This window comes from Notamacropus eugenii, chromosome 1 (genome assembly GCF_028372415.1).
Source record: "Notamacropus eugenii isolate mMacEug1 chromosome 1, mMacEug1.pri_v2, whole genome shotgun sequence".
Classification (NCBI taxonomy): Eukaryota; Metazoa; Chordata; class Mammalia; order Diprotodontia; family Macropodidae; genus Notamacropus; species Notamacropus eugenii.
Genome location: NC_092872.1, coordinates 515,952,145 through 515,973,280, shown reverse-complemented (window position 1 = coordinate 515,973,280; position 21,136 = coordinate 515,952,145). Strand labels below are relative to the sequence as shown.

General features: G+C 41.5%; 1 protein-coding gene across 1 annotated transcript in view; it reads left to right on the top strand.

The window, feature by feature from the left end:
• BCAS4 (breast carcinoma amplified sequence 4) overlaps positions 1-20,841 on the top strand; it is a 61,855-nt gene extending 41,014 nt beyond the window's left edge. Inside the window, 1 exon segment of the mRNA XM_072633557.1 lies at positions 20,348-20,841. Within this exon segment, the coding sequence (XP_072489658.1) occupies positions 20,348-20,452 (105 nt within the window). The 3' untranslated portion in view covers positions 20,453-20,841.
• Positions 20,842-21,136: the final 295 nt, after the last annotated feature.

Below are 21,136 nucleotides of genomic sequence, written 5' to 3'. Positions count from 1 at the left end.
TCCACTTCCCTTCTCTTCTCTCCCCCCACCTCTCTCACTCTCTCTTTCTGTCTCTCTCCTCCCCCTTTCCATTTCCCTCTCTGTGGTAAAAATGCAACATGAGCAGATGGCAAGTATTAACACAAAATACAGGGTCTGAGAGGAGTGGATTTAACTGTGTTCCTGGACCCAGGTTCTCTCTCCTGTCACTATCCCTCCCTTGCTCCTGAGCCGCCCACCCCCACCTCCACTGGTGTTCAGCTAGTTGAATAGTGTTTATAAGGTAATAAATTTATTCCACTCGGAATGTTGGGTGGTATGTTGACTGGCAGAAGATTCCTGGAGGTATGATTTCAATTGCCAATTCAGTGGACATTTTAAGGGGGGGGGGCAGACATTTGGGGAGAGCCTGATTGGTTAAGGGAACCTAAATAATGATGTGTCCATTAAGGGTCAGTATTTCTCTGGATACTAGGTGAAAAGCTGGCTCACCCAGGTCATTGTCCTGTTCCCCCAATACTTTGCATTTCCATTGTTAATAATACCTTGCATTTCTATAGTGCTTTACTTTTTATTAAGCCCTTTCTTCAGAATGACTCTGAAAGGTGGAGAGGGACAAAGGCATAATCTGTAATTTCATTGTTATATCCAGCTCCCCAGTTAGGAAATTCCCTCTACTTGTACAGGTCAGCACTTTCTATGAACTTCTAAGTCTTGGAGAACTGTCTGGGAGCACTGAGAGGTTAAGTGACTTGCCCAGAGTCACCCAGCCAAGATGTATAAGAAGTAGGATTCTATTCACCATACCACATTGCTTCACAAGGACCCTAAAAGGTAGATACTACAAAGATTCTTATCTCCAATTTCCATTTGAAGATACTTTGATGCCCAAGAGAGATGAAGTAACTGGCCCAGAGTTGAACTAATAAGTGGCAGAGCTAGGTCTCCAGGCTGCCGTTAGGGATAGGCTGCCACTCCATGACAACATTCATGACAAATCAGTGACTGGAAAGCTATGATGGGACAGGAACTCTACCTGCACTTGGGATTTGAAAGATTAAGTGTGATATGGTAACAGAGCACTGAACCTGGAATTTGAAGACTTGGGTTCGACATTCTGATTAGGCAAATCATTTCCCTGCTATGAGCCATATTTGTCTGTGTCTATAAAATGAAGAAAATAACGTTTACTGTGTAAGGATCAAATAAGGCAACATACATAAAAGCATTCTAAAGATGTGTAATATGTATGCATAAATTGTATGTATACTTGTATGATACATGTATATGGATAGATAAAGAAATTTTAATATCCTCCATGAAAATCTTCTGGTCCTTTATCTTCACTCTGTGGGGGTGGTTATCTTTGCTTCTTCTTCTTCATCATCATCATCTTCTTTGTAATATTGCTCTTTCTCTTCCTTCTCCTTTTCTTCCTTGCCTTTCTTTTGCTTCTCTTTTTTCTCCTCATTTTTTGACTAAATCTATGATTTCATTGGGATAGGAATTCCTAGTGAAGAAAACTCCCTCTATGAAAGTATATAGGTCCTTGCCCTGTAACTTAGTCCTAAAGGTTTGGAGGGTGCTCCCATTTTATCCTCTCAACAATCTGGTGTTATTATTTTCACTTTATAGATGAGGAGAGATTAACCTAGGTGAGGCTAAGTGACATGCCCAAGGACACATAGCTAGCTAGTGGCAAGTTTGGAACTTAGGTCTTCCTGACTCCAACTCTAGCACTCTATTCAGTGGTTTTTGTAAGAAAGTTGCTTGGGGCACTGAGATAAATGTGGCAGAAGCAACACTTGGATCCTGGTCTTCTTGACTATGAGGCCAGCTCTTCACCACGACTTGCTTCCTTGATCGTAGGTTCTTAAATGCTTTGCAGATGGAACCCAAGCTCTGCCAAGACCACTAAGCTAGAAAGTTTTCCAGTATGAGCTCAGTGATGAAGTGTCTGTTGCCTGAGGACCAACTTGCTAAGTGCAGAGTCTTATTGCCAGGTTGACCAGGAGATGAATTCTTTTGGCCACAGCAATTCTCAAAGGCAAAAGGGACTGCTTATCTGCATGGTTGGAGGGGGGACCCACATAGTTGCAATCATTATTTACTTGTGTATGTGAGTTTAATTTGAGTAGGATACAAGTATAATGGTGTCCTTACCGTGGAGAAACTAACAACATGGTTGTGGTGCAATGGATATGATTAATGGGCTTGGAGTTAAGAAGACCTGAGTTCAAATCCTGTGTTGGACATTTACTAGATATGTGACCCTGGGCAAGTCTTTTAACTTCTCACAGTCTCAGTTTCCTTATTAACAAAGTAGAAATAATAATAGCACCTGCCTCCTAAACTTGTGAGGATCAAATGAGATAACTAAAATATGTAAGAATGTTTAAGACCTTAAAGCACCACATGAAATGATGATGATGATTATCATAATGCGAGATAACCTTATTTTCCAATCCTGCTGTGTACCACCACTGCCCCCTTGTCTATTCTCTTGCTATGAGTAGCTTTTGTAATTGTTCCATGTTCATCCAGGGCAAGAGAATGCATGAGTTCCAGAAGTTGTGAGTCATGTCATTGAGCGTGTTGGGCTGCAGAGAGGGGATTGGCTCAGGATTGTTGCAAGCTCTGCTCAAAACGGTGCCTGATTAATATTTTACACAGCCTACTCTCTCCTTTCTAGACATGTAGCCCCCATGCAAGCACTCTTGCATCCTCCCAGAATTTTAACTCTGAGGATGCTGGTAAACATCCACTCTTACAGATGCCAAACTACATTATTAACTATCATTTGTTCTCATGGCCCAGGAAATCATTTCAAAATGGTTCTGAAGGAGTCTTGGCCCTAGAAATTGATTTTTTTGTCTCTTCCTTTGAGTTGACTATTAATGGATTATTTTGTTCTATTTTAGTGGGAAGTAGCCCTTTCTTTGTCCAGTGAATGCCAGCTTAGTTCTTGTGACATTGAGGAAACACAGGTCCTATGGTTTTGGTTGGAGGTAAAACAGATGACCTGACCTAACTCTTCTCTGGCTCAGATCCCCAAGTGGACTCAAAGGTTTCTCTTCAGAATTAGTGCTTTCAGAACCACCATCCTACCTAGGGGGAACAGGTGTGCAAATATCATCAGGATTCTATTGGGTCTTTACAAAGGCCATATTGTGTAGTGGAAAGGACATTGGACATGGAGTCAGGAGAGTGATGGGTTCAAATCCCAACTTTGACAGTCAGGGATATGTGATCATGGGTAAGTTATATCTCCTCTCTGGGCTTCTCTTTTCTCATCTGTAAGATGGAAATATTAATGCTAGCACTACTTTATAGAGTTGACATGAGGTAAGTGCTCTGTAACTCTTAATGTACTGAATAAATGTGAGCCATCATGGATAGTGAGAGGGAAAGACTGAGGAAGTTCTAGGCAGAGACAACACTTAACTAGAAACACAGAGATAGGAGTAAGAAAGACAGTAGAGTGACCAGCCATGATGGAGCACAAGGTGTATGTGGAAGTGTTTTAAGATCAATTAAGATGCCAGGTTGTAGGGGACCTTGGAAGCCAGTTAGAAGAGTTTGGACTAGCAATGGTAGGCAACAGGGAGACATTACATGCTCTTGAGTATGGGGATGTTGTAACAAACAGAAGGGATTTTATCCTTAGGTCATACATACAATGAAGAGGTGACAATTATAATTTTCAATAGTTACTACCACCGTGAGCTTTTTATTTTGTTCTTCAAGGTGTTCTGGAGGAACCAGAGGCCCCTAGGATGCCCCTATGACACCTCTTTGATGCCCCTAGAAGTTTGGGGAAACCCTTTAATTTGCTGCCTTCAGGCTATGAAATAAACCTTGTCTCATTAAGTAATAATACCTTCCAGGTGGCTGTTTTGGTGTGATAATATCACACCTTGATGGGTGTTTTGGGGCCTAAGGTCAGACTGACTTTAACTATTACCTGAGAAGTATAATCATTAACCTAGGGAACAAGACAGGAAACTTGAAGGTGCTTGCTTTGAAATGGATTATTCAGAGAGCAAGTAAAGGCCCTGGCTCGGTACTGGGGATGCTGGCCATCTGAATGACATCATCTGGAGCCAATCAGGAAGCCCTGGCTGGGTCCAGCATTTGGAAACTGTTTTAGATCACAGCATCCCATGCCCACTGCAAGGGACTCTTCACTTATTTCCAGTCTCTGAGCATTGATTTACTTTGTCAGCACATGGGCAGTACCTTGCCCCAGGTGGGGCATGAAGGCAAGGACATGGTTGGACAACTCAGTGTTTGAGGTCTATAAGGATGACCATGGCTATAGAGAGTCAGGTTTACCAGTCTGGATGAAGGGTCCAGTGGAAAATGTCACTTTTGCTTCTAGGATTTTCTGCCTCCTTTCCCTAAATTGCTTTCTAGAGCAAGACTTCTTCCCTGTACCTCATCTAGTTTTAGTAACCATTCATTTTATATAGTTCTTTAAGACTGAGAGGCACTTTGGTGTAGTATAGTGAAAAGAGTGCCAGAATCAAGATACCCAGATTCAAACAGCACCTCAGGAAAGCTGAGGGTAACAGCCACAAAAGTGCCTTACTAGCAGCTACTGTGCTGAGCACTCTGCAAATATCATCTCACTGGATCCTCAAAACCCTGTGGGGTAGGTGCTACTCTTATTGTCATTTTACAACTGAGGAAACTGAGTCAGCCGTCAAGTGACTTGTCCAGGATTACACAGCTAGTAAGTATCTGAAACCAAATTTGAACTCAGGTCTTCCTGACTCCAAGCCCAGTGCTATATCCATTGTAACAACTGTGTGGAAAATAGTGTTTTACCAACCTTAAAGGCTACATAAATGTAAATTCTTATTAACAAAGTTCTTTCCTCACAGTAATTCTTTGAGGACATTAGATCAAGTATTATTATCCATTTTTATAGAGGAAGAAACTGAGGCTCAGAGAGATGAGACCCTGCAAAAATGTTGGGGAGTTTGGATTTGAACCCACATCTCCTGGCTCTAAGTCTTGAGCTCTGGCCACTGCACTCTATTGTCTGGCTTGGTCCTGGGTGTGGGAAGGCTTACATGTCTTCCGGAAAGCTAGTGTTGGACTCCACCAGCCAATAACCAAAGAGGAGCTTCCTCTCCTGCCCAGCCTCCCCACCCCCCCCTTCACCCCTTGGAATATTCTAGTCCCCTCTGGCGGGTAGAGTCTGACTGCAGTGGCGTTGCAGAGCCTCGGGTCGGCCTGCCGCTGGTGGTTCCTCCGCATTGTGTAGCTTAGTTCACCAGCAGATCCAGCCTGCAGGAGTCACCCCGAGCTGCAGCCTGATTTGAATGCAGCCCATCCCCCCACGCTACTGCAATGCCAGTTCTGTGGGCTTGCCTTCTTCTCTCTCCCCCACCGCCAGCCCCCCTCCCCCTCACATACTCATACACAGACTATTTTTATTCTTCATTAGCTGTTTCATGGGTAACCACTGCTTTGACCTGAGCTGGGCTCTTCACAGGGGTATGTGAGTGAGTGAGTGAGAAAGAGAGAAGGGAGGAGAAGGAGAGAGAGAGAGAGAGAGAGAGAAAGAGAGAGAGAGAGAGAGAGAGAGAGTAATCCCCTACCTTTCGCCCCACTGCTTCTGTACCCCTAGGTTGGGTTTAACTCTTTTATTGCCTTGTCGCCATCCAACGTGTTCTCACTTTTTCCCTTCAGGGAATTTTTGGAGGGTCTAGGCAAATGTCTTGCTAAGCAAGACAACCTAGGAAAGATCCCTCTCTTTATTTCTTTTCTTTTCCTTTCCCAACATGCAACAGGATCAGCAGCAGCAGGCGGAAGGCAGGCAGGGCGCCATTGACCAAGGCTCTGTGGTAGGGGGTGGGGAAGACCAGGACCTTGTAGCTTCCCATTCTTTTCCCAGCCTTATGGCTTCAGTTCTGCCTGTGCTTAAGGGAAGCAGGCCTTTGGGGTCTCATTTCCCCCACTGCTGTGTGCAGGAATGGAGGAGAGGGCCGGTCCCCAGAATCACCCCAAGCTAACTGCATAGGGGTTCTCCAGGGCCAGTGTGCTCTTCATTCTGTTCATTCTTTGTGTTATTCTCCTCTAGCAGTTTTCCCTTAGTGCACCTGCCCAAGCAGCTCAGGACCATGGGTGCTCACTGCTAATCTCAAGGAGGCTTGGGGACGGCCCAGGGCAGACAGATGGAAAACAGCTGGTCACACTGTTGGTAGGACTTTATACACAGATACATTGTATCAAAGTGGAAGACCGTCGAATGAAAAACAACCGACTGGTTGGCACACCTGGGTTCTGGTCCTGATGCTGAACTCACTGGCTGTTCAATTTAGAGAAAAGAATTTCCCTTGCCTTGTCCTCTTTCCTTTTCTTCTCCTTCCAGTTCCCACTTTTCTATTTACTCCTTTCTTTCATAGTTTCCTCTTCTTAAGATTCCATTTTTGAAATAGGTAGCATAGAGAACACTGGATTTGAAGTTTTAAATCCCAGCTCTGCTACACATTATCTGCATGACTTTAGGCAAGTCACTTAACGCCATAGTGCCTTTAGTTTCCTGATTGGTAAAATGAGGGGACTGGCCTTGGAAATCTCTTAAGGGACTTCACACCCCTAAATCCTGTCATCTCCTTTGGTGATCCTTTCCCATTTCCTTTTTTCAATGTCTCCCTCCCTCCTTCCTTTCTCCACTTCCTCCTTCCTCTTTCTCTGTCCACATAGAGTATCATAGCCTTACCTGCAGATGCTCTGCCCAAAGGAATTTAAATTTTGATTCGCTGAAACCTCATGAGATATCTTGGGGTTTACAGGCTAGATTTTTTTCTTAAGAACCATGCCTTAAACCCAAATCACTTTGGCTCTCATTGATTGGCCAACAATAGGTCCCAGCCCAAGTTTGGTTATTGTTTGGGCCCTTAAGGTTCAGAGTGAGTGTAAATAGCATAGAGTGAGTGTAAATAGCAGTTGTTTCTGTTTTGGCCAGAAACCCTAAGGGTCTTCTCTCCTAGATTGATTTTTTTTTTTACTAAGTAAAAAGAGACTATTCTTTGCCTCATTTCTTTCCTAACCTTAATCATTGAACAGGTGTTGCTTCAGTCAAACTGAGACTTGGGAAAGACCTTAATTTAAAAAGGCCAAGGTCTCACACTGCATCTGGGGCCATCTTCAGTTGTCCTAAGCTATATCTTGGCACTGGACCCAGATGGCTCTAGAGGAGAGTGTGAGGCTGGTGACTTTGCACAGCTCTCCCTCACTTAAATCCAATTCACTTGCAAGTCATGGCATCATCTTCCTGATGCCATGGTCCTCTTTGAGAACAAAGAATAAACAACAACTCTCTCTCTCTCTCTCTCTCTCTCTCTCTCTCTCTCTCTCTCTCTCTCCCTGTCCCTCTCCCTGTCCCTGTCCCTGTCCCTCCCCCTCTCCCTCTCCCTCTCCCTCACTCCCTCCCCCTTTGTTTCTTTCATTTCCCTCCCACTCTCTCCCTTTCTCCCATGTTATTTTCTCAACCTTGGTAACAGACTCTTTTCATACTGAAGAGGCTCAAATGGACAAAATGTGATTTTAAAAAAGCATATTAGCATGAATTGTCTTGTAAACGGGCCATATACATTGAGTTTATTAATCCTCTGGCGGTGTATGTGACCAACAGAGATTTAATCAATTAAGTCACTAACAGGTAAACACAACAACTGCTCTTCAGGCTGAGGCTTTGTGCCCTTAGGTCCCTCTGTAGGTCCATTAGCCTGGTACTATTCTGCCAAGGGCTTTGGTCTTTTAGAGAGCCAGGATGGTATTTCTGAGCTTGCTTATTATACACTTTGGGAAGAAACTGTGACAGGACAGGACTAGAGCTTGGAGTAAGTCGAGTGGTTGGGGAACCAGGATGTTAGGTTGGGTTCAGACTGTTTTTTACTAGGGGAGGGAGTTGAAGGATCCATGCATTGCTATAAGTCCATTTCCCTAGCACAGTTCGCTCAGGGCTGAGAAGGAGGAACAATTAATGATTGGCAAAGGACCTGAGATCTTCTTTCATTCAGTAGCCTCTAAAGACAAGGTACTGGGCCATATCTTTCTCCTATGGGAGAATTTTAGTTCAGTGCCTCTGGTTAGTGAGTCAGAGGCCTGAGGATAAAATGTCCTAAGTGGGGCTTCTGAGATTGAGGATTTCTACTAGAGTAAATTCTAGTCCTTATTTCCTTATTTAACTAATGACTGCTGACTCCATCAGGCACTGTTGGCACACTTTAGTGACTCTTGTGGAGCTTCGTAAAAGGGGTAAGTTGTGCTCCTGTTTACCTTTTTGTCTTCAAGGCTGATTGTCATTTTCAACACTGTCTTAATGATCCTGAGGTTTTAATTAGGGCAACCAAATAAACAAACAGACCATTAGCTTGAGAAAAATGTGTCAAGAAAATCTATTAATGTGTTCATCTTTTTTGGAGATTAGACATTGCTGGACATTAGCTGTTGGCTATGAAAATATTAGGCATAGGATGTAAGAATTTAGAATGGAAGAGACCCTAGAGATCATTTACCCCAACCATCTTATTTTACGTTTGAAGAAACTGAGGGCCAGAGAAGGGAGATGATTTATATGTGGTGGCAAATAGTCAGATAAGGAGCCCATAACTGAATTTATTCGGGTCTGGTTCAAGAACCAGTGCTTTTTCCATTATGACAAGTATAAACTTTATCATTATCCCCTTTGTTTAGATTGGGAATCCCATCTTTCCTAGATACCTAAGGTGGTGCAATCTTTGGGCCCATTATATTTTTAATTAGGATAGGGATTGGGGTTTGGCTTTTCTGCTAAGCTACTAGGGCCATGGTAATTGGAATTGAGAGTATAATAAAATTCTAAGAACACCAAACCAAGCTTTTATATCTAGTCTAAATCAGTGTAGTTTGGTCACCAAGTTAGTACTAGAAAGAAAAAGATCAGAATTTTGGAGTAGATAGAGCAAATAGGAAGTGAAGGCAGGAACATAAGAGACTAGAATCAAGAACTCTATGCAGTCAAGAGTTCCACATCCTGGAAAAGGATGGTCTTAGTCACTAGCATGGAAGTAGGTGTATAGGATCATTAGGGAGAGAGAGTGAGAGATAGAATCCTGGACTTGGAGCCAAGAAGACCTCGGTTCAGATCCTGTCTATAATATTAGCTTTGTGACCTTGGCTGAGCAAGTCGCCTAATCTTTCTGAGCCTCAGTTTCCTTATCTGTAAAATAAGACCACTCTCTCCTGGCTCTCCTCCTACCCATCAGATCACTTCTTATTCTCCTTTTCAGTATCCTTACCCAGGTCATGCCCTGAAATCATTGATATCCCACAAGACTCTGTCCTGAGCTCTCTTCTCTTCTGCTACTGCTTCACCTGATGATCTTTAGCTCGCATGGATTAATTATCATCTTCATGCTGCATTCTGCAAAGCTGCCACCAGCTCACATCTCTAACTACCTATTAGACATCTCAAACTGGATATCTAGTAGACATCTTCAATGCAACATATCCAAAACAGAATTCATGATTTTTTCCCTCTAATCTCCTCCCTCTCAATCCCCTTCAAACTTCCCTGTTACTGTTAAGGGCACTACCATCCTTGAAATCTTGGTGTCATACTCAGCTCCTCATTATCTCTCACTTCCCATATCCAATGTATAGTTAAGGCCTATCAATTTCACCTTTGCAACATATCTTGAATACACCTCCTTCTCTTTGATACTGTCACCACCCTGGCACATGTCCTCAGCACCTCTTGCTTTAGATTATTGCAATAGCCTGCTGATGGGTCTGCTTGCCTCAGTTCTGTCCCCACTGCAATCCATTCTCTATTCATACACCAAAATGATTTTCCTGAAGTACAGGCCTGACCATGTCACCCAATAAACTCCCTATCAGTGATTTCCTGTCACCTTCAGGATTATATCCTCTGGTGTTCAAAGCTCTCTTGTAGCCTAATGCCTCACCCCACCTTTCCAGTCTTCTTATGTCTTATTCCCTACCATGTACTCTTTAATTCAATGACCAGTGTCTCCTTGCTGTTCCACAAACAAGACACTCTTTCTCAGCTCTGAGCATTTTCTCTGACTGTTCCCCATGCCTAGAGTACTCTATCTCCCTGATCCCCAAGCTCCTTCAAGGCCAAATAAAGGTCCATTTTCTACAGGAAGCCTTTCCCAGCCCCTCTTTCTAGTGCCTTCTCTTTATTTCCTATTTATCCTGCATTTAGCTTGTTTGTACATATTTATTTGTTTGCTGATTTCTCCATTAGACTGGTGAACTCCTTGAGGGCAGAGAAGGCTTTTTACCTCTTTTTGTATCCTCAATATTTAGCACAATACCTGGCACATAGGTGCTTAAAAATGCTTATTAACTGACTGCCAGACTAAAGAACCCCTAAAGAGCTCAGATCTGAGTCTCTGACCTATGTAATTAGTACCTATCTGAGGTTTGGGGCATGTTCTTTTGACTCAAATTCCATGGCATTTATTATCATTATTAATATTGCTAAAATGCTAATAATTATGGACATTTATGTCCTGCTTTATCAGTTACAATAGGACTTGTTTTTTCTTTTCTCTTTACAATGTGCTTTATAGACATTATCTCATTTAATCCTCACAACAACGCTGTGAGGTAGGTACTATAGTTGATGATATTTTCCCCACCCTATCCCCATTTTACATATAAGAAAACCAGTCTGAGAGAGGTGGTTTGCTCAGGATCTTATAGATAATAAGTATCAGATCTGGGAGCCTGCACCCTTTCTGCTGCCCTAATGGGTAACTCTGGGATAGTCACGCCTACTGCCTTAAGTCTTGGATAAATGTAAAATGTAGATGAAAATACTCACACCAGCTATCTCACAGATTTGTTGGTAGGAAACTACTTTGCAAACTTTGAAGTGCTATGAAAATATGTTACTATAATAATAATAATCCATTAAGCTGCCTTTTAATTTATATTCTCAACTCTTCTACTACTGTGAAGGACAGGGCAAGTTTGGATTCCTCCAGATGGTTTCTGGGAAATAACATTTGATATCTTACAGAATCAGGATTTTGAATGAAAAGTTACCTTAAATTATCCCCCCCCCCCAAAAAAAAACCTAAATAATTTTATAAGGAGAAAACTAGGGCCCAGAGAGGGAAAATGATTTGCCCAAGATCACACAATAATGATTAGAATTTGAACCTAGATCTTTTGATTCCAAAGTCAGTCTTTTTCAGTTATGTGATACTCCTCCCTCTTTTGTGTTGCCTATTTAAAAATAACAAGAACTACAAGTACAGTAATTTGTGAGTCACTCTTTTTTAGAATTGTTCTTGATGTTGAATTATATGAAGGAGAAGGGGCAGCTAGGTGGTGCAGTGGATACAGCACCAGTGCAGAAGTCAGGAGGACCTGAGTTCAAATCTCACCTCAGACACTTGACACTCACTAGCTTGGGCAAGTCACTTAACCCCAATTACCTCATCCTGGGTCATCTCCAGTCATCCTAATGAATATTTGGTCACTGGATCCAGAGGGCTCTGGAGGAGAAGTGAGGCTGGTGACTTGTACAGCCCTCCCTCACTCAAAACGAAGTCAGGTGCAAGTCATGTAAACATTCTCTGATGGCATGGTCTTCTTCAGCAACGAAGGACGAACACATATGGAGACATCCTGACCATAAATCAGTTAGCCACTGGGGGACTAGTCCTTGCCAATAGATGACTGTCCTAGTGGTGTTTCCACCAGACTCTGACAGGGGTACTTTTAAATCCTCCCCATTAGCTGTTCTTTTAGTCACTACTTTTTAAGGTGTAGTCCATGAAATTCTCTTTGTATAGAATAAGTCTGATCAGGAAGACTTTGGTGGGGGGAGAGAAGAGGAGGGAAAATCTCCATTGCATCCTGCAAAGCTGCCACCAGCCATTTTGACTCTCTAGGCAGGACTCAACATGCAGAATTTTTGCACAGAGGAAGGAGTGTTGCTCCTCTTGGGGATGGCCTCCAAGGTTCCTGGCCCCTGGGCATAGCTACTGCCTGGGCAGGCCTTAAGAGTTAGTCCCAGGAGTTGCAGTAGTGACTATGCAGGCAAGAGAGGTATGGCAAAGAAGCAAAGCCCCCAACGCACTTGGTTGGCCCACTCATTTTGTAGGTCCAGGAGATCAGGTGTGTTTGTAATTATTATCACTCCAAACAGGATATTGGGCAGGGGACAACTGTGGAATCTGTGAAGGTGAAATATGAATAATATAGATAGCTATAAAAAATTCACATTTATAAAGCACATTCCTTACAACATTCCTGTGAAGTAAGTAGTTCAAAGACATAATTAAAGTATCTATAGTTGGAAAGAATGTTGGAGATCATCTTGTCTAACCACTTCATTTTACAAATGAAGAAACTATGGTCCATAGAGGTTACATGTGCCCACAATCACACAGGTGGTAAGTGACAGCCAGAATTTGAGCCTCTACCTTCACTTTCCAAACCTACTGCTCTTGTGTTATTATTGCTGTTCTAGAAGGAAGAGAACAGAGGTTCAGAGAAGTTAATTGACTTGTCATAGGTACATAGTAATTGGCAAAGTTAGGATTTAAATCTCCCTAGGTCTCCTAATCTCAAGTTGAGTGTTTTTTCTCATCATTCCAAGATGAAGGGTGCAAAAAGACTGCCTGATTTAAGGTCAGGTTTGAATCCTGGCTAGGTTATCCTCTGTTCATGTGACCTCAGGCAATTTATTTCATCTCTCTGGATCTCAGTTTCCTCATCTGTAAATGTAAAATGAGGGTGTTGAAACCTCTTATTTGAAAGAGGTTTGTTAATTTTTGTTAACAATTTTGTTAATAATTTGTTAATTTTTACTAACAAAGTAGAAAGTTTGAGGTAGTTTATTCTTGAAAGTAAAAAAAAAAATGGACTTATTGATTGAAAAAAATAATAAAATCAAATGAGGACACTGGATTAGATAGACAGAGACTTCATGATTTGCTCCTGGTCATACCAGGTATAGCATTAGAAAAATGCAGTAGGAGGAAAGTGCTTCTGAGAGTAACTACAGAACAAAGAGGCCCCCATGTGCCTCATTTCCCACTGTAACATGTGGGATTGCTGCCCAGAGGAGGCAGCCATGTTCCCACAGAGTTCAGTGGTTGAGGCCATGCTGTGGGAGGCAGAATAGCCACACCCTACCCTGACATAATAGGTTAGGGAAGGGGGAGGTTGGGACAAATATGCAGGCGTGGTAGCCAAGTCTCAGCTGTTTTCAGTCCTTGCAGGCTGCAGGTAGGAAAAGTGACACCTCTGAAGACAGGGTAAGAACTCTAGTGACTGGTGATCCTAGACCAGCTACCTTGGCTCCAAAAAGAGGGCAGCCTCCTTGGACAGGAACTGTTTCATTTTTGTCTTGAGTCCGCAACATCTAGCCCAGAGCCTGGCACATAGTAGGCACTTCATAAATGCTTGCTGACGATTAATTAATAGATTGATTAGAAAATTGGTGTGAACTCCCTTGAACTATGTTGTCTCCATGGCATGTTTACTCCTTGGCAGAGTAATAGAGTATCGTAGAGTTGAAGGAACACCTAGGGTCACGATGCTGTTAGGGGTGTGCTGAAGGCACAAACTCAAACTCACTCCAGAGAGCAGGTTGTTAAATTTTGATTGTGAGCATTTACACTGGAAATCAGCAACTGTTACAAATCAGGGCTTGGTTTATTGTTCTGTTGCCTATCTAGACTTAAGAAAATGAAGAAGAACATATTAATAAAGCAGATTAAACTTACATATATCCATATATATGTATATCCATATATATATATCTCTTGAGAGCCAGTTGTTAAACATTTATTAGCACACTACTGTTTCCATTCCTGTTTGTTTCTAGTTATAAGTTTGTATGATTCTTTGTGGTTGCTAGACAGCCTAGAATGCTAATGTGATTTTAGGATGCATTAAGAGGGGCATAGTCCTCCAGTGCTGTGCCCCAATCAGATCACCTCTAGAGCGCTGTGTTTAGTTTTAGACATCACATTTAGCTATAGATCATCAAAAAGAGGGGTTGAGCACAATGCCTGGCCCGCAGTAGATACTTAAATGTTTACTGACTGACTTAATTGCATTTGGGAAATTGTGTGACATTTTCAATAATCCTATCTGAAATTAAAACTCATTTTTAACCTTCATTATTCTTCTGATGATGTTATTTGGGCACAAATCATAGAATACCACAGTCTCTGAAAAATTAGAATTGCAGGTGTCCAGAAGGTGGTCAATGGCAATGGGAAAGGATGGTTGGGCAATGGAGAGATGTGTGGTGAGCAAAAGTTGGCTGCAGCATATTAATGATGATGAGTTCTGTTCAACATGTGGCAGAAAAGATACCACCTTGCATCTGTATGATTGGAAAAAGAGGTTAGCTGGTCATATAATGAGAGCTCAAGGTAATAGTGTTGCAAGGGGATCCACGAGAGATTCTAAGACTTAGAAGAAAGCCTTCAACATCCCCTAAGGAGAATTTCTTGGAAAGAAATGGACAAGAATTATACAGGTTGAAGAAACATGGTTGAATTGTGGTTTATACTGTTGGAGGGGATGTACCACATCAGTGAGGTCTCAGACCCATTAAAGTACTAAAGTACAACCCTTGATACTACTTAACACAATAGGGAATACACTTATGGTGGTACAGGCTTGGGTGATAGAAAGAGATCAAGAAGAGTTTAAAGAAACTCATGATTTTCCTGTAGATAAGTGGTCCAGGGATATGAACAGACAGTTTTCAGAAGAAGAAATTCAAACTATCAATAATCATATGAAAGAATGCTCCAAATCACTACAAATAAGAAAAATGTAAATTAAAAGTTTTCCATTTTCACCTTACCCCTATTAGATTGGTAAAGGTGCCTACAGTTGAAAACTGTAAATACTGGAGAAGCTGTGGGAAAATAGGAACATAGATAGGAACACTCCAGTGTTGGTGGAGCTGTCGTTTGATCCAGTGGATCTGGAAATAATGTGGAATTTTACCAGAAAAAAGGACAATATACTGTACATATTCTTTAACCGAGTGATATGGGTATAGAACTATATCCCATGGAGGTCAGAGGCAGGTGGATGGGTCCCATGTATTCACAAATATTTATAGCAGCACTTTTTATAGCAACAGGGAACTCTAAGCAAAGAGAAGGTCCTTTGGGGAATGGTTGAACAAATTTTGTTATATGAATATAATGAAATATTTTTGTACCTTAGGAAATTGTGGATGTAAAGAATTCAGAGAAACTTGGGTAGGCATGTATGAACTGAAGCAAAGTGAAGTAAGCAGGACTAGGACAGTTTATAAAGTGAACACTATAATATAGAACAATGTGAAAAGACTAATCAGTGACCAGTTGACCTCAGAGGATATACAGTCAAGCTTGCCTCTTATCACTTGATAGAGAAGAGTTGGACTATAAATGCAAAATGAGGTGCCCATTTGCAGGCAAAGTCAAGTGTTGATTTGTTAACTGTACTTATTTTTTTTACAAGGTGATATATGGGTGTTGGGGGAGGTTATTGGAGAGTGACAGTGATGTAAAAAAAAAAAACGAACATTAATATAACATTGGGGAAAAAAATCACTGGAGGACAGATCCCTTTTCCCTGATGATTCTTTCCTTAGAAACCAATAAGAAATGGAATCCTAGACTACACGAACCATAGTAACATGACTCAAGAATATAATTTCCTATGTTCTCAGTTCCCCATTAACTTGTTACTCTCTGTGAAAGGACCTGTCTGCTGGACAGTTCTACCTCTTATACTATCCTGTGTTCCAGGTTTGTATAGTATAGATGGGCTTTGCTGTTTCTAGCTGTGCCCCCCCCCACCCCCCCCACCCCCTTTTTTTTTGTTAGGAAAAGGTCTTATGTGCTAGAAAGTGAGAGCAGGCTACTGTGAGAGTCTGATCCTCCCACAGAGCAGTGGATCCAGAGCCCTAAGGAACCTCAGAGGCCATCTAGTCCAATCCTTTTATTTCACAGATGAGGAAACTAAAACCAGGTCTGGTTAAGTGATTTGCCAAAGATCATGGGAGGGTAAAGCCTCATAGGTGGGATTTGAACCCAGGTCCTTTGACTCTAGGGCCAGCATTGTCTAATTCTGCCTTTGGCTTGTAACATTCTCAATTTGAGTTTCCACCTTTTCACTGTGATTGACTCAGTGCAGGCTCTGTTTGGATGGTGAAGTTACTGGGACTCTGGGACAGTTCAGACCTCCCCCTTTATCAAGTGGTAGGAAGGAACACAGGTAGAAAAAAACACGGGGGAATGAGTGAGGTTTCTTAGGGGCCTCCATCAATTATGAAACATTAGTGAGCAACCACACTGAAGAGACAATCTTGGTAGAGTGGAGAGAACATTGGCTTTTAAGTCAGAAAATTGGTTCAGAGCACAGTGCTGCTATGGGCTTACTGAGTGACTGAACATAGCTTATTTAACCTCATTTTATCATCTAAAAAACAAGGAAGAATGACACTTGTGCTAGGTGATGGTGGAAATACTGTGGGAGTTGGATCCACCTTAAATGTAGTTCAGACCTCGAAGCCTAGATTTGAAATGGATTTGTCTGTTCCTCATCCCAAAGGGCTTACCATTTTCTGTTGTTGTTAGCACTTTCTACTCATTCCATCATCTTATGGTTCAACCTCAGCTTAGGCAATAACTTCCCCTGGCTTTCCAGAAGGCCATTGATCATCAGACCTGGAAGAGTCCTTAGAGACCAGTTGATCTTGTCCATCTGATAAACTATAAACTTCTTGAGAGAAAGGCCTATTTTTGTTTCCCCTGGTACCCGACAGTAGTGCCTATTGCTTCATGAACCTCAACATTCTGCACAGGAGAAAACAAACTTAAGGCCAGAAAGTAGCTTGCCTAAGGTTACTTATATTCTCTCATTTATATTCTTTTGTTACCTTATTCTTTTATCTTTATTTTACTGAATGAATCAGGTACCTACTAGATGAAGGTCACTGTACTAAGTTCCAGGGAAGTTACAAGGTTTCAGTTATGACATTATTCCTTCCCTTGTGAAGTTTACAGTATAATAGGAAGATAAGACAAATGTATTAGGCAGCTTGTGAAAAGAAAGTGGAAAATGAGTCCCTAAAAGATTCCACTTGATGCTGGCTAGGGGGAGGTTTCTGGTATATCCAATCAGATAATGTGTTCAAAGTGCTTGGCAAACTTTAAGTTTGCCAATAAATGAGTTAAAGGAACCTAAGCTATTGTTGTAATATAGCAGGTAAGCATGGTAGAGGTGGTGATCTATGTGGTTTAGGTCCTCAAGAAGATGCCATCAGAAAAGGGAAAATGGGGCTTAGTTGCAGAGTGAGTTAGAGACAGAGCTGGGACTGGCACCCAGGTCTTCTGCCTCAGGACACGCTAATCCAGTTTGTAAAGAGTTTGATGGGGGAAAGACCTATCTTTTCTAAGAGCCTTTCTTGAGGTGAGAGAATGACCAGTGAGGTTCTGAGCCCTTGGACATTTTCCCATGGCTTTGCTCTAGCATCTAGTGCTTTTAGGCCTTACAGGTGTTGCAGATTCCCGCAAGGGCAGTCTTAAACTGACTAAGTCTGAAGTGCATCTTAGGAGGCCCTGGTGCAATTGTTCTTGAGAGAAGGGGATGCTGGCATTTGGCTGTGGCAATGAGGTCAGGTCAGAATTCTGCTTCCTGATGAGGTTGGACTGTCAGGCTGGGTGACAGTCCCTGTGTGTGCACAATAGGTGATTCGTAGCTAGCCTTACTCAAGTCTTAAGTAGGGTGGCTGCAAGTCTTTCAGTGTTAATCAGTAACCTTATAGTTTTTGAAACTTTCAGTTCAATGAGGTACTGTTCAGATTTCCAATTCTATAGCATCTTATGATTGTAGTAGTTGTTTTATATGTTAGTAACAAAGAATGCAGTGGAACATAAGGACCAGAGCTACTATGCTTGTAACACTGATTTTTAGATAGAGCTGGAACAAGTCATCTCATGTCTCAGAGATACTGGAGTTTCACCTTTGTGGAGAATAGGAAGATGGCTGTGACAAGCCAATCACTCCCATGTTCTTTAATCTTCAAGAAGGGTATGGGGCTGAGCTTATACCCATCAATTACCTATCTAGTGATTTGATATTCCCCCCCCCCTTTTTTTGTAAAGTTGAGGATAAAAGCTACTTTCCCTTGTTATTACTTTGGGGGAAGGAAATAGTCTTTTCCCAGACCTGGAGGGTAACAGTTACTTTAATCTCTGTCCTTTTGGCTCCCTTCCCACCAAATGTTTATTAGATTAAAAGACAATCACAGATAGCAAGCACAAATATTGATCAAAGAAAGCAGTAAAACAGTAATAGGGAAGTCATTCAAATTCATGTAGGTGACAGAAGACACAAGAGTGAGGTGCTCTAAAATCTGAGAGTGTGATAAAAATCTCAGCTCAGCTGAGGAGAAGATGATCTCACCCACTCTTAGCAATCTCTGGGGTACAGGTACTGAGAGTCAAGTGATATGATGAAGGTAATAACTCTTCCCCATATACTTATGGCTCTGGAGGGCTTCTCTGTACCCCTACTTCTGTCTTCTACGTTCAGGAGTAATTTCTTCCTATACATAAGCATATCATGGACTCAGAGGTCCCCCAGACAATCAGAAGTTACATCTCCCTACAGAAACAAAAACTCATAAGGCTATTCTTCATGGGATCATCAAACCCATGGGTCAGGGATCCACATTATTTCATTTGATCCTTACAAATGTCCTTCCCTATGAAGGAAACATGTTACCATAATTTATAGATGAGGAAACTGAAGTTCAAGTGAAGTAGAAACTCATAGACTTTAAAGTGGGAAGGAACTGTAGAGATCCCACAGTCCAATTCCCTCACTTAAATTTTTTTAAAATTATAAGCATTTATTTTTTTCTCCCTTCCTTCCCTGCTTCCACCTCTCCCCTCCCCCACCACTTTAAACAAGAAAAAAGAAAAACAAAGCCTTTGCAACAAATATGCATGGCAAAGAGGAAAAAAATTCCCACCCTGGTCATGTGCCAAAATGCATGTTAATTCTGCATCTTGATTCCATCACCTCTCTGTCAGGAGGTGAGTAATAAGCTTCATCACTGGACCTCTGGAATTGAGATTGGTTAGGTGGTATGGTGGATAGAGCACTGGGCTTTGAATCAGGACAACTTATCTTCATGAGTTCAAATCTGGTTTCAGATACTTACTAGCTATATGACCCTGGGTAAGTCACTTAATCCTGTTTGCCTCTGTTCCTCATCTGTAAAAATGAGCTGGAGAAGGAAAGGGCAAACCACTCTAGTATCCTTAACAAGAAAACCCCATGAATAGTCAGACATGACTGAAAAGACTCATCAATAACAGAAACAACAATTACACTGATTAGAATTTTTAAGCATTTCAGAGTTGTTTTTATACTGTTCCAACTTCCTTATTTTACAGAAGAAGAAACTGAGGCCCAGAAAAGAGACTTATCCAAGGTAGAAGTAGGTAAGCTGTTCCAAGAAGGCAGAACTGAGTAATGGACTACAGGGGCAGATTTCAGCTTGATAGTAAAGAAAATTTCTTGACAGTTAAAGGTCAGTAGAGTGAGCCATATCATGAAGTAGAGTGAATGACTAAGTGAAGGACAACAACTTGTTAGTGATGTTGCAGAGATAATTCTTCAGGTAAGGGGATAGTAATAGATGACCTCTGAGGTCCCTTTTAGATCTGAAATTCTTTGACCTTTTGAGATGTTTTCATCTCAGTTCTTAATAAGGCTCTTAAATAGGACAAGGTCTAGTACAAAGTTGTGAATACTTTATTAGAGATCTCCCTCCTGGATGACATCCTTGACCACAGTGAGTTACAGATGCCATCATACTGGTTTTCCTCTACCCAAAGTCAAGTGAATAAGCAGCTGCTGCCCAGCAGAGGTCTTCTGGGAGAGGCTGGAGTCCTGGAAATAAACAATGATGGCAATTTTGGATCACATTCTTCCCCTACAATACAGAACAAAGTAATTTACATTAGCAGCATAGGAGAGCACTCTGAGGCTAGAATATGATATAGTGGCCATGGTAAGACCCAACAGTAGCTCAGAGTTAGCTGTTTGGACAGCGGTAGAGGGGTTAAGACTGGGGCAATTGAGAACTGAGAAACTGTCCCTGTATCAACTGGTGGTATAAAATACAGGCAGAATAAGAAAGGTTTTCAAAGGCCTCAATGAGTTATAAGCCATGTACTGAGCAACTATATGACTCTAAAATAATAGAGTCTGTAGTGTCCAGTGCTATAGTGTTTAGCTAAGTCCCTCTTCTCACTTAACCACTTTTCAAAAGTTGTTCTTTTGATTTCAGAAAAAGCCCCCACCAGTTCCACAGATGTATGAACTGCCCACACTCTACAGAACTGAAGACTACTTTCCCATGGATATTCCTGGAACAAAGTATCCAACACCATAGTGGATGTTCATTCACTTGCAGCTTTTTCAGAGATGCAGTTTCAATCTCCTGGTTCTTGATGGTTGAGAATGAAATTCCATGCATTTAATAGCTTAGCTTTTTAAGAAAAAATTTTAAACGTTTCTCTTGCTTCTTTATAAAAGATTTTGTGTGAAATGCAGCTCCAAAAACCCTATCTGTGCCCATCTGTCTGAGATTAGCCACATAGACTTTTGAAAGTTAAAGTACACACTATCTGGATATCATCCATATGCATGTTTTCCTTTTCTACTTAATGGTGATCAATAAGGAATAAAAGTCACAGCCTTGGTTTGTTTACTGTGGATAGTTGAGCTTGATTTATTCTCCTTTTTATTTGTAAACTCAATAAAGAGCATCAAATACCTGGCCTTGATTGGTTTTAAGAATAGGTGTTGGCTATTTTCTCTGTATGTTTGCTTCTTAGAAAGTTATTCCTGTCATAATATTAAACCTGACTCATCTCAAATGAGCTGTCCTTGATATTCAAGATGGTTGTTACTGTGTCCCTCTGCATAGGATAGTTCACACCACTGGCCTTTGTATTTTCCATCAAAACCCAAAGCCATACACAACTTAATTTTCTTAGATGCACAGACATTAGCCTTAAACCATCATTTTAGTTATTTTAATAATTAATTCCTTCATACAACAATTATTTATTAG